Source organism: Ceratotherium simum, chromosome 36, assembly GCF_057802395.1.
Source record: "Ceratotherium simum simum isolate JZ-2026a chromosome 36, ASM5780239v1, whole genome shotgun sequence".
NCBI lineage: Eukaryota > Metazoa > Chordata > Mammalia > Perissodactyla > Rhinocerotidae > Ceratotherium > Ceratotherium simum.
This window is the reverse complement of record NC_141935.1, coordinates 5182406-5197374: the sequence shown is the minus strand read 5'-3', so window position 1 is coordinate 5197374 and position 14969 is coordinate 5182406. Positions and strand designations below refer to the sequence as shown.

Below are 14969 nucleotides of genomic sequence, written 5' to 3'. Positions count from 1 at the left end.
TAGATTCAACGTAATCCCTATCAAAATTCCAATGGCATTTTTCATAGAAATAGGAAAAACAATCTAACACTCATATGGAACCACAAAAGACCCCAAATAGCTAAACCTATCTGGAGAAAGAACAAAACTGGAGCATCATACTTCCTGATTTCAAACTATACTAACAAAGCTATAGTAATCAAAACAGTATGGTACTGGCATAAAAACAGACACATGGACCAATGGAACAGAATCGAAAGCCCAATAAACCCAAGCATATAAGGTCAACTAACATTTGACAAGGGAGCCAAGAATACTCAATGGTGAAAGGACAGTCTCCTCAATAAACAGCGCTGGGAAAACTGGATGATCGTATGCAAAAGGATGAAACCGCACGAATTTCATCTTATACCACTACAAAAATTAACTCAAAATAGGTTAAGGACTTAAATGTAAGGCCTGAAACTGGAAAATTCCTAGAAGAAAACATAGGGAAAAAGCTCCTTGTCATTGTTGGTAACGATTTTTTGGCTATAACACCAAAAGCACAAGCAACAAAAGCAAAAACCAACAAGTGGGACTACCTCAAACTAAAAGCTTCCGTACAGCAAGAGAAATGATCAAGAAAATGAAAACATGGGGCCGGCCCGGTGGCGCAAGCAGTTAAGTGCGCACACTCTGCTGCAGTGGCCCAGGGTTCGCCGGTTCGGATCCCAGGTGCGCACCGACGCACCGCTTGTAGAGCCATGCTGTGGCGGCATCCCATATAAAGTAGAGGAAGATGGGCATGGATGTTAGCTCAGCGCCAGTACTCCTCAGCAAAAAAGAGGAGGATTGGCAACAGATGTTAGCTCAGTGCTGATCTTCCTCACAAAAAAAAAATGAAAACGTTCAACAAGATTAAAATTTCTCCCAATTTCATAGAATGGGAGAAAATATCTGCAAATCATATATCTAATAAGGGGTTAATATACAAAATACATAAGGAACTCATATAATAGCAAAAAAAACAAATAATCCGATTAAAAAATGGATTGAACAGCGGACTTGAACAGACATTTTTCTAAAGAAGACGTACAAATAGCCATCAAGTCCTGTCGGCCCTCCATATCTGTGGGCTCTGCATCCACGGATTCAACCAACCGTGGATTGAAAGGCCTACAATGGCTGCGTCTCTACTGAAGATGTACAGACTGTTTTTATGGTCATTATTCCCTAAACAATACAGTATACATGCATACCTCATTTTACTGTACTTCACTTTATTATCCTTCACAGATACTGCATTTTATACAAGACCCTCCGCCAGCCAAAAGATTATGACTCGCTGAAGGCTCAGATGATGGTTAGCATTTTTTAGCAATAAAGCATTTTTCAATTAAGGTATGTATATTGTTTTTTAGACATAGTGCTATTGCACACTTAGTAGACTACAGTGTAGACATAACTTTTATATGCACTGGTAAACCAAAACATCCATGTGACTCACTTCATTGCAATATTCACTCTTTTGCAGTGGTCTGGAACCAAGCCTTCCATTTCTCCCAGGTATGCCTGTAACAACTATTTACAAAGCCTTTACACTATATTATGACTAATCTCGAGATGATTTATTTAAAGTCTATACGAGGATATGTACAGGTTACATGCAAATACTACACCATTTTATCTAAGGAACTTAAGCATCTGTGGATTTTCATATCTGCAGGGGTCCTGGAACCAACTCCCCATATATACCGAGGGCCAACTGTACATGAAAAGGAGCTCAACATCACTAATAATCAGGGAAATGACAATCAAAACCACAATGACATATCACCTCACACTTGTTAGAATGGCTATTATCAAAAAGACAAGAGATAACAAACGCTGGCAAGGATGTGGAAAAAAGAAATCCTTGTGCACTACTGGTGGGAATGCAAACTGGCGCAGCCACTAAGGAAAACGGTATGGAGGTTCTTCAAAAATTAAATTAGCAATCTCAATTTAACTGCTGAAATTAAATTCCAGCAATCCCACTTCTGAGGATTTATCAGAAGGAAATGAATCATTATCTTGATGGGATATCTGTACCCTGTGTTCACTGCAGCACTATACACAATAGCCAAGATATGGAAACAACGTAAATGTCTATCAACGGATAAAGAAAGAAAATGTGGCATATATATAAATACATATATATACACACACATATATACATACACATACACACACACACAATGGAATATTATTCAGCCATAAAAAGAGAAAGAAAATCCTGCCATTTGCAACAATGTGGATGAACCTTGAAAGCATTATGCTAAGCGAAATAAGTCAGACAAAGCAAGACAAATAGTGTATGATCTCACTCATATGTGGAATCTAGAAATGCAAAACTCATAGAAACAGAAAGTAGACTGGTGGTTGCCAGGAGATGGAGGTTGGTGAAAATGAGGAGATGTCGGTCAAAGGGTACAAGCTCCCAATTATAAGATGAATACGCTCTAGGGACCTAGTGTACGGCCTGGTAACTGTAGTTAACAATACTGTATTGTATACTTGAAAGTTGCTAAGAGAGTAAATCTTAAATGTTCTCACTATAACAGCAACAAATAAATGGTAATTATGTGAGGTGAAGGATGTGTTAACTAAACTTATCGTGGTAAACATTTCACAATATATATGTGTATCAAATAAAAAAAAAAAGAAATTATCCAAACTGAAAGACAAAGAGAAAAAAGAGCCAAAAAAAGAAAAAACCAGGAAAAAAGAGAACAGAGCATCCAAGAGCTGAGGGATACGATCAACTGGTCTAACTCATTCTGCTCCCAGCACATGTAGGCATTCATTAAATTTTTGTGGAGGTTGTTGTTGCAGTTGATAGGATAGAAACAATAATACCTAATATTTATTTATTAAACTTTCAGTGAGTGTTGGAAGAACAAATCCTATCCCTACACCAACTCTAATCTCTACAATAACTCTATGGTGTGGACATAACTATCATCATTTTATAGATCTGAAGGCTAAGAGGCTCAGAGAGGTTAGGAAGTTGCTCAAGTTCAAATACCATGTCAGTAGCCCAGCTGGTACTCGAATCCAGGTCTGTCATGCTCCAAAGGCTAAGATCCTTACACTCTCACATGGGGTCTTTCTATTTAGTGAGGAGGGTGATGCTAAGAAGAGAAAAGGAGGAGTAAATACAAAGGTCGATGAAGGAAAGTCTGAATTTGTAAATGATGGTCCTTAGTAAGGTAAGAGGAAGTAAGTGATCACACTGGTGCTCAGAGGAGGTACACGACCTTGAAAGCTATGAACGAGCACACGGTAGAGACGCAGGTGGTTCTTCTGATTGAATTAGATGGACTAGACTTTCCACCACGCTGCTGTCCATTTGGTCTACGCTGCACCACTAGTTACATTAACGGAAGCTTATTTTAATTAATATTAATATTAAGTTGGGGACTATTCTAGAATTAGACTAAAATTATCTCTGTATTAGATTTTAGAGATAGACCATTTGAAATCAGAACTGATCGCTTTACAGAGTCCTTTTACTGATGTCAGAAAGTTTCCTTTAGGTAGTTTTGACTACTACTTTAGTAAGTTTAGTTTGGCAAAATACTGTATCAAAATCATCCTAGAAACACAGTACTTTAGAATTCACTTCTCCATTGTTGATTAGAGACTATATAAAAACCTACCCAATGGCACCACTGTACCAGCCATTCTAAAAACTCTCTCACTGAAGTGTGTTAATGGGTGGAAAGAAGGCCATGTATTCACAGGAGGTCTCATTATTCACCTGTGTTTATATGCAATATGGCTTTGAATTCAGTTAATATTTTTCAGCTAACTTTTAAGGACTGTTCATATGCCAAATAATTATGTTAACTATAAATATTTTTTCTTTAATACTTGAAAATGCAAATTTTAACAAAGCTCTTGCAGTAAGTTTTCAGCACTGAAAGATTATTGATCAGCATAAATACAAGAAGTTGTATAAGACTATTATAATATTATTCTCAAATCAAAATAAATAGTCTTTTGATAAATGGCAAACTATTTGCACTTTCACTTTTGCTGTCAGTATTTCAATATTTAAAAAGGTTCCTTAATACACAAGTCCACTGTATTTTCAATAGTCCACTGTATTTTCAATAAAACACAGAATTTGGTTCTTTTCACTAATTGACGTGAAGATGATTTTTCTAGCTGGGATAAACAATTAAAAAGTCAGCATTGAGTAACAGAGCCATATTATTCCCAATCACCTTAATAAACTACGTTTGCAAAATGTATATAAATAAGGATTAAAATATCTGATATGTAAACTAAACAGCTGGATTTTATTTTTCAGATTACCATATCAATATAAAATAAGCATAAATCTATGTGTATGTGCGGAGATAGTCTTAAAATGGTTTTTTATTGAATGTAGCAAAAATCTTAGAAATTGTAATTATATTTTGGTTTCAAAAGTGTTATCTTACTACTATCAGACACTGATAAAGGCAAAGAAGGAATAAACTTCTGCAAAATGACCAGTAGTACATTCAAATATTAGAAAAACCATAAAGAACTTCCAGAGAAGGCTGCACACATAGCACTCCTATTTTGTAATTGGTTTGGGGGTACAGGCTAACTTGTTAAGATATGTACGTATTATTCAAATGTTTTACATTGTTCTATATGAGGAAATATAACACTGTGTAGTAGATATAAATCCTTCAATTATAATAAGATTCTATTGTACTCTTGTAGTTACATATCTATTGACATTCCTGGCAATTTCTCTCTCTTGAGGGGCTCTAATAGGCAGCAGCAGTAACCGCTACAAAGAAAAGACTGGCTTTTCCTTTCATCAACACTAACACTGATCTCTGACCAACCTTAAAAGAAGTTCTATACACAAAACAAGAAGGAAATCATCATTTCTGTATCCAGGATGCCTGGGAGAAAATAAGAATTTGTCTATAAAAACTGGGTACTTTTGGAATAGAGAGCTGTTGTTAATTTCACCAAAAGCCCTTAAATTAATTAAAGAGGTACCGGGGGAAACTCTCACGAGGTGAAACAGAACAGAAAATAGTGAGGAAAAATAATAGTGACGTGATTACTGATGTAAAGTCTAAATGGTAATATTCATTATATTTACTAAATGGAAAAATCGAGTACCTTTGTTTTTGTTTCAAGACTTTGTAATAAATGACAGCCATTCATGGCAATAAATTGAAAGAGTAAAAGTAAGTATTTTTTTTTCATTAAAAAAAATACATTTCAACCTAAAAATATCTCATAATATATACTGAACCCATTCATATACGTGAGATTATCTTCCATTATGTCTTCTTAATACACTAGGTATTGCTCAGCAGAGCTAAACATTTTAAAAATGAGGTCCCAGCCAGTTACTGAAAGGAGGAGTTGGTTTTAAATTATTTCTTTGGAAGAATAACGTTCTTGAACAATTTTATGACAATATAAATGTCCCAATGTGTATTCTATTGCATTTCTAAGAGACTACTCTGAGGCAAATTTTATAATTATAAATTTTGTCTTGTATAACTATCTTCTTTCAAGGAAAGAAAATATTACATAATGCCCACTAGAGGGCACCCTTGTAATCCATAACTGAATTTTGGGGGCGGGGGGTGACGGGGCACAGATTTAACTATAGTCAAATTTGACGTGTTAGAAATTCTTATTTCAACAGAAAAACAAAAGAGGAAAAAAGAACTTTCTTTAAAATTAACAATATGGTACCCATATTTTCAAACTGGACTTAAAAGATCAATTTCATAAATTAGTGACATTAGTATAAATTAGACTGAATATATGCTACATGAAAGAGTGACTTTGGGACGGAGATTCCTAAAATGTGTTTCACTTAGGCAGTATTTTTCGTGGGCACCTTTTAATACAAACACATCCACTTAACTTATTTCAAAAATTTTTTTATCATTTGAAACTTTCTAATAGATTTCCTTATCACTCTAAGGCAACATTTTAGCTTGATCATAGTAATAGTAGTCTCAATACTGAGCCAAATTAGAAGTGCTAAAAATAAAAAATTAAGGGTCTTTTTGCTTATCATGATTTGGCTAAACTTATTTTTATTATTTTGTAAAATTTACATTAAGTATTCTTTCCAACTATGTATCTGGGCCTCCTCCTCCACACACACATTTCTGCCCCCTCCCCCCAGGTCACAATTATCTTTCTCATTGTGCTTTACAATCACTTTTTTCTTGTCAGAATAAGCAAGAGGCTACTTCCCTCTGCAAACCAATGACTGTGCGATTTCTTTCTTGACCAATAAAGCAAAGCTATTCAATGGACTGTATTTTTTCAAAGATCCCAACAAGTGTGCATTTTCTGAAAACTATTATGTCCCCTGAGTAAGAAACACTACCTTTACTTATATTCACTTTATTCCCAGAGTCCACTGAATTCCAATGAAGAAAAGTGTGTCATAAACACAATACTGTAAACCATACCCTACTAGGTATGACTATCCCATCATTCATTATGCTGAGGAACTAATTTAGAGAAGATAAGTTTTTTTCTTTTCTTATAAATTTCACAGCAACTTAATTTCATTTGTGGCATTTAAAATACTAGATTTATTACCTATAAAATGTAAACTACCTGATTGCTCATATTTTCTAAGACATGTTTACATACTGGAATTTCTTTTAAGTCCCCATTCAACCAAATGTGGCTTTGAAATGCCTTACTTTAGAGTCTCTACATATCAAAAAGGCATATATAACTTCTAAGTACATTCTTTAAAGATGAAATTACATTACTCATCAATTATAAAATGAGCTCACTGCTGTTGTGCTATAGTCCACAAATCCATTAGGATGATTTATAAACCAATAAATATATAAAGACTCAAAAAGATAGCAAAGTTTCATTCGAAGTATGCATATCAACTTGTATAATGGGTAAAAAATGGAAAATCACATAGATCATATTTTATGGTGTAAACATCTTCCTTATTTATGTATCAAAAGATAACTATTCATATCTCAAATTATTAGTCTGTATGTGAACATATTTTAAAAACAGAATAAATGACCACTAGTTTAATAGTACTTGGTCTCAGCAGAAATTATGACTATTAAACATGTTTCTATTTGTAAACACTGTATTTGGGTTAGAGTCTTGACTACATTCCAAGTGTGGGTATTTATCAACAGGAACACTGCTTTATATCATATTACAAATGGAAAAATAACCTTCCATTCATATTTTTTCATGCAGCTTTTACATAATTAATTGGCTAGGTTGGAAACAAATCTGAGCGGATTGCTATTTGTCCCAGACATGAAACAGTTAAGACTGATGTGTGTGCCAGGGTTTTAATAGGGCTTAACAACAAAAAGCTTTCATCCTGCACTTTCACTGAATTTTGCTGCATGGTTTTTGCTTGCTTAGGGCCATCCATCTGTTAATGCTGACTAGTAATACAGCTAAGCTCCTGTTTGCAGTTCACTAGTACACATGTGTGTCTGTGTGACGTAGACACATAGATACATACACATTACAATTACTAGAATTAAGTTAAGAATGGCTAATATTATTAAAAAAGGAGCAGTATCTTAGATCTGTATAAATTTTGCACATTATTTAAAGGAATTTCTCATTCTTAGAGAATTCCAATAAATTTTTACAGGTAACTATATTAAAACATAATTTTAGATGACATTTAGTCTAAACATTGTTCACTAAGTCTACATATTTTGTTCTAAAATAAAATTGATGAAAGAATGTAAGTATGCAGTCACATTAAAACTGTTCTGCACCATGACCAGAATTCTGCACCATGGCAGTATTCTCACTGGACCCAACTGGCCCTGTTTTCAATAAAACCAGAGGAGGATCCTTTCCCTGGAGTCCTGTTAGGCTGGGGCTGCTGTAGGAACTGTCATCTTTACACAAAAGGGAAAAGGGTGGGTTTTACAAATGTGAAGCCTAATTGGGAGAGGTTCACGGCTGTACCCTTGACATTTATTTAAGCCTCATCAACAAAACAGGAAATAACCATATTAATTAGCAGACCAACAAACAAAGTACTATTTGTTGGGGGGAAGATGTAGATTCACAATCTATCCCAAAGATAAGCTAAGTAATGGAACATAGGCTTAAAACAACATACATTGTGATTTTTGTTCTTTTCTACAGAACCCACATTATGAAACTGTATTTTTTCACTTTAAAATACATTCTTGGAATTTAAATTACCAAAATCTCATTTTCATCTTTTGAGAAACAGATGAAAATAAAGTGTTTCATTCACACAAGTCTAGCTGGAAACTGGAACTGTAAAGTGCTTTATATAGCTGAGATCGACTTTTCAAATGGTTAAGCAAATGAGCTAGGAATGAGATGGGTTAAGTCCGTATTCTTTATTTAGATAATTTTACTGACAATAAAATGACATGCTTGAGGACTTATAAGCTTATAAACCAAGAGATTTCTCGATACAACAGCTGTAAATTTCTTTTCAAACCATAAACTGGGATCTAAAGTCATCCCTATTTAGAATGAAGACAGACAATTTTAGGGTCCCCACTGCCCTGGTGACTAGCGGATTGTTAGTGACCCTGGAAAGTAACTACCAAGAGAGAAAAAAGTCAGATGGTGCCATTGCTATAGAAGACCTGAAGCTCAAGATATGTGTATACATATAAATGGATAGCCGCCAATTTCTGAGTGCCTATTATGTGGCAGATACTGTATATACATTACCTATAATGCCTACAGCATCCTAGGAAAATGACACGTATTGTTATTAACATTTTACAAATGTAGAAAGTAAGGCTTAGGGATGTTGTGTTTTGCTCAATGCTAAATGCTAGTACCTTTTTCAAGTCAAGTCTTTCTGGGTCTAAACTTGTCTCTAACTGCCTCTCCTCCACAAGCACTCACTCAACGCAAAGTCATGACAGTAGTGGTTAGGTACTTAAGCTCCAGAATCAATCTGTTTACTTTTCAATCCCTACTCAGCTGTTTATTACCTGTAGAACTTTGGGAACATTTCTTAATCCCTCTGCTCCCCTGTTTCTAAATCTGAAAAATGGGGATAATAGCTCCCACTCTGCTTGGATTGTCAGGAATTTTAAATTAATCATGTAATAAACACAAACTTACAGACAGCCTCACTGTTAAGCAAGGAACTGTCTTTCTTCCTCATGTTTTCCAAGGCTGCTCTACTCTACTCTGGTAATATTTCAACTCTACAAAAATTGAGGTTTAGAAAATAGTAGTAAGAACATCGAAACATCTGGATCACCAAATCCCATAGGTACCTAAAGAATCTTGCTTTTAGGTAACTGAATTTACCACATGGCAAGTCTTTTAAGAGAATCTGGTTATCTGAATAATCAAATCTGAGATGGGGCACAGAGCATGCTTCCTTACTGAAAGGCCAATGCCAACATGAGACAGTGACACCACTCTCCTGGCTCAATGAGCCTTACAGAAGAGAAAAGGGTGTATTCTATGTTTGTTTCTGCTTGTGGCCTTTATTTTTTTAAAGCAGTTCAACTCTCATGTGAAAGTTATGGCAACAGCTAAGAAACTAAGCTGTCTTCGAGAGAGGTATTAATGACCTGAGCATTTCACATAATAGAGACTGCACAGAAGAGACCAAATAAGGAAAACCAAATGTCTGTCTCCTGAAATGTGACCCTTTCCTTTACCAGGAACTTGCACCAGACCGGGAGCTCTCGGGACACTGAATTCATTTGTGGATCCACAGTATCCAGCCCCATTTCCTGGGACGATTGTGCACCAGCTGAACTTTTTTTTTAATCTTTATGATTTACGAATCATGGTAGCTGTGTTTTTCTCTTCATTTTGGCTACTAAGCAATGGAATGGGCCTTAGCTTCTCACTACATTTACTTTCTCTCTGCCTTGAATCTTATCTAAATTAAATGAATTTTAATCTTTTAGTCTATGATTCTTTGTAAGGTATCAATTTATCTTTGGAAATAGGTAGAATATAAATGAATATAAAAATAAACATTAGTGTCTCTGATATATTTATTGATATCTAGAATCTGCCTTTAATCACATCTAACTATTCCTAGAAATGCTTATATATTTAATTGAAAATCTTAATGTGTTCAGATCCTAATATTATTATACTTGGAGAGCTAGGAGTAAGAGAACTTACTGATTTGGAAATCATTACAAAACAATATGTTTGTGGTTCTAGCATCAGCTTTCTGTTTCTTCCACAATATACTGGATCCTATTTCGATTAAATCAATGAGATTGGATTATCTCCAAAAAGCGAACCAAGGAAGCCTCTGCGATATCAGACCACAAAGAAAAGGCAGTAGACTATGCCTGTTCCCTCTTGAGTTCTCTGCCCCAAACACAAAAGCTTACCTTTGCTGTAGTCTTTTTGTTTATTTGTTTAAGTGGCTCAACTCTCATGTGAGAACAGAGGCAACAGCAACCCATTAGGAGAGGCTGACCTTAAACTTGCCAAGCTTCAGATTTGTGGTACAAAGATCTAGCCTCTAAGTACTTAAAAATATAGAAATTTTTTTTTTTTTGGCAATGATGACTTTTTGCCAAACAGCATTATAAAGCAATTAGAAATAGTAGAAATCTTTAGTGATATTGTCACAGTCCTTAAAAGCCCTTCTCTGAGACTTGCTTTCCCTGTTGACCCCTACTATCCCCCAGTGTCCTTGGTAACATGGTACTCTCCCTGCCTCTGGTTGGAGTTGAGTGAACCTAGGATTAATGCCTGATCCAAGTGACCTGATTACATTCTTCCGCAAGAAACTGGACTTGGGAATTGCGGTCCATTTCTAGCAGCTGTTTGCACTGCGGGCCTGCAAGCTGAGTGTCAGGGGCACAGAGAAGCTGAGGGGCCAGTTGGCAGAATGCACATGAACAAACACACAGAGAGAAGAACAGGCCAGGGGAGAGAGACAGAGAAAAGATGGGGCAGAGGGGTGGTCTTCTTCCTTGACGGCTTTTTCCATCTTCTAGTTCCAACCCTACCAGAAGCCACATACATTCCCGCACTTGGAACACCTATATCCTTATAACAAAGGCCCTGGTATTGTCTTATTTCATTTGTGCGTGTTTGCCAACACTACGAAATTAATGAAATAATTCAAATCAGGGATTAGACGACAATTTCAACTTGAAGGCACCATGGTCTCCTTTTATAAACAAGCTGCTGACCACAAGTCGGCTATCACTTCAGAGCACTGGAACCATCAGCTCAAAGAAGGAAAGTTACTACTGCAAGAAAACATGTATTCTGCTAGCTTCAGGAAAAACAAAAATAAAGGTGGAGTGTAGCAAAGAAAAAAATTGCCAAAGGGCCAAAAATTTACCTCTTTTCTAAGTGTATATGTGAATCTAAAACTAAACAATCAAATTTCAATTATACAAAAAATACAAGCAAAAGCAAAACATTAAATTATGATATTATTGGGTCACAAATGATTGGAAATATGAACTCTTGAAAAATTTAGCTGTTAAAATACATATACACAGATGTATACACCTATTTATATAATGAGACACATGTATACAAAGAAACATATACTACGACTGAAACTCAGATATTTATCACTTGAAAAGTAAAGACTGTTATTCAGACATTATCAGCATCTACATAATAAATCTACATATATTGGTTTAACAAATTCCTATACACCAAGTAGGAAAATCATATTATAATTCTTAAAAGAATAAGCTCTACTTCTCTTAATTCTTATTAGAGTCATCATTTGTCATGTCCACCTGAAAACCACAAAATGCTAATTAATGAACGCAAATAATTGAATTAATGATATTATAATAAATGATAGCCATAAGGATTCAAGATAAGTATGCAATGAATGTTAGCTACTATCCTACTGTAAGGTTTTCTATAACCTAATACAATTTTCTCTATCAGATATTGTGTCTCTAGGAATTAACAAGAAAACAAACAAAAACAGAAATCAGTAATATATTTTATAATTAAATTATCATATAAATACTATGTCATGTTAAAAGAAAGGAAGATTTAAAAATATAAATATGAGGAGCTGAAAATAGTTTTGTTAACTAAAACTGACATTTAGAATATGTGTATCTCCAATTTAAGTATTTTCTTTTCATCTTAAAGCATCCAATAGGTAACAAAGATCCCACGTTTTCACATAAAAATCTATTCACCATGGTAAATATAACCTAAATGTTCCAATATTAAGGCTGTAAACATTGTTCAAAAGTTTTTAAGGTGTTAAAGCTTGAGAACAAATAGACATGAATTGAACATTCTACTGATGGGAGAAAAACTGAGAAATCAATTGCAAATCCACCATTAGTTTACAAGTTAATAACTGTTTTCCAGTTAACTTTAGTAACCAGAAAAGGTTTCTACATTTGCAGAATAATTATTTTCTTGAAAAGCTTATTTTAGGTCATACATTGAAGCATTCACACCAATATGCTGCAATTAAACAATACTAACATATGAAAATATAAGCTTAACAAATGGACAAATCATAGAGAAGGGACTTAGTGTGTTGTAAAAACAGTCCATGAAGGCAGAGATTTTCTTTGTTTTTCCTAGAAGACCTAGAATAGTACCTGGTGCATAGTAGGTGCTGAATGATTGAATTAATGGGTTTTCTTTAGAAAGGCTAGGGTTTTAGTATAGCCTCACTGGCTCTCTCCCCATTCCTAAAGACACATGGAAATACTTTAGGGTCATCTCTACTCCTGCAGTGTCTACACATCCAGGAAAGCCAACTGAGCATTAGAGATGTGTTCTCGTCCCGCTCTGCCACTAACTGGTTATGAGACTGAAGACAAGCGACACGATCATTCTGGCTATCAATTTCCTCATCAGTAAACTTTGGTGACTGTAATAAATGAAGCTTTGCAGCTGCTTGCAGTTCTATAATTTTGTAACTATAAGCCACTCAAAATTCTTTTTAAGAGCTAGTTTTCTCAGGCCTCTTAAAATATGACTTGGTGTATACAAATTTTGCTTTGTTAAAACCATTAGGAAAATATTTCTGATGCAAAATCAGAAACACATATAGCTATGATTCTGAACACTTTCTCACTTTAGGACAATATTTTAAGCAGCATCTGGATATAAGCAGAAACTCTAAATACTTATAGCAAATAAAATATCTAACTTTAGAAAAAGATAGACAAATTATTTCATATTCTAATTTCTATAGATGATTTTAATGGTCAAATTCTCACGTACAGTTTCATTTTATTTTTGTAGTCAAGGAAATCTGTGACTTCCCACTCATCACCAAACTACTCACACTCCATGGCAATCACCTGTCTCTCTCTCCCCCTCCCGGAGTACGAGCTCTGTGATAAAGTATGCAGAGACTGACAATCCCCAAGGGGATTGGCCCTTATAGCCTTCCCCAACGCCACCTATTCATCTCCTTGACCATAACTGCAGGTTTTGTTATCATATGATACAAATTAATGGGTCCAAAGCTGTTCCTAAAGAATTCACTGGAATCACATAATTTTAGAATTTGGAGACACGAGGGTAAAGAACCTTACCTGGGCAAGCTTACGCTTTTCTAGGTTTCTTCCCTTTTCACTGTATAATGTGTAAACTGGTGTATATTGTACAGAACCAGAACAGGTCCCATAATCTTCCTCGTTTTCCTACACATGAAGAAATATACAAGTAATTATTTTAAAATACTGCTTGTATTACTAAAGTTATTTGATTAATAGACAAAGTATCTGATACAGATGCAATAACAAAATAACACTTCAGGTAAAAGTTTAAAGAACCTATTCAGGAAGAAAATGCATTTTTCTATATTATGAATTAATAATTTCCAAAATAATGTGACTATTTTGAATAATTCGAATAAAATTTATATGAAGATCATTTACTCTCCATCACTACAATGGAAGTTTTAAGTAGTACTTTTTCTCCAAAGGTAGAAATTCAAAATATAACAACTGATAAAATCTGCAAAGATGTGATATGTAATCAAATCAAACACACACATATACATACATACACATAAATATTCATATATATGCAATATTCAAAAATTCAAATACACATCTTCAAAATGCAATCTTTTGTAAATTAAGAACATGCTTCAATTTAAAGTAGCTACTATTGGAAACATCCTATAAAACCAAATGATGGCATTCCTGATTTAATTTGGCACCAAAGATGATCTTTTTAAAAACTTTCTCAGCTTGAAGCAAGAATTTCAATTGTGATATCAAAGCAATCAACTTTATGAAAACATACATCCTGTTAAAGCATCTTTGAAGATCTCCGTCGTTCTGTGATAAAATACGCAAACAATAAAGAGATTATTCAGTGGATGCATATACAACGGCAGGTAGTTGCCAGAGGGCTTCTTATGAAAAATACATTCGTGAACAAAGGACTAAGCATATTTCAAAAGTCATTAAAAACATAAATCTCTTGTGATTCGTAAAGTATAAGCTTCACATTAACGCAAGTCAAGGTAGAAGGAGAAGCCGACGCACCTTGTGTTTGAGCTTACTCTTCACTTCCTTGATTCCCTGCTTTGCGTGGTTTTTTGCCTAGAAAATAATATAAGTATCTGTATAGTTCTATTACCACTTAAAGAATAAGAACATGAGATCTCATTTAACGAAAATTGCTAACTACTCATATTATTTAGAAAAAAAATTATAATCTAAAACTATTTTCAGGGACACAATACCACTTATTAGACCTAAATAAGTTGGTGAAAGCATGATTAGTCTCTATTTGCATACAAATATCATACAAAGGCTAACATTCAGCCTATCTTGCCTTCGAAACTATAAGAAATACAAAAGAGTCAACCAGATTACTAATGCCCAGTCTTAATTTGAAATCGTGACTAACTGGGGCAGAGAAAGAGAAAGCACATCACAGCAGCAGGTTATCTGGGCAAATGTTTGGATTGAAAAAAATCAGGCAACTTCACAAAACTATAACAAAGTGCTTTTACA

General features: G+C 34.7%; 1 protein-coding gene across 4 annotated transcripts in view; it reads right to left on the bottom strand.

Moving 5' to 3' along the window:
* The window catches only part of DENND1B (DENN domain containing 1B), a 245462-nt gene that overhangs the window by 22334 nt on the left and 208159 nt on the right, over positions 1-14969 (bottom strand). For all 4 annotated transcript variants that reach the window (XM_087424346.1, XM_087424343.1, XM_087424345.1 and 1 more), the window contains 2 exons: positions 14496-14552; positions 13533-13640 (listed from right to left, as the gene is read on the bottom strand). In XM_087424346.1, the coding sequence (XP_087280472.1) occupies positions 13533-13640; positions 14496-14552 (165 nt within the window). The remainder of the gene's footprint in view (positions 1-13532; positions 13641-14495; positions 14553-14969) is intronic.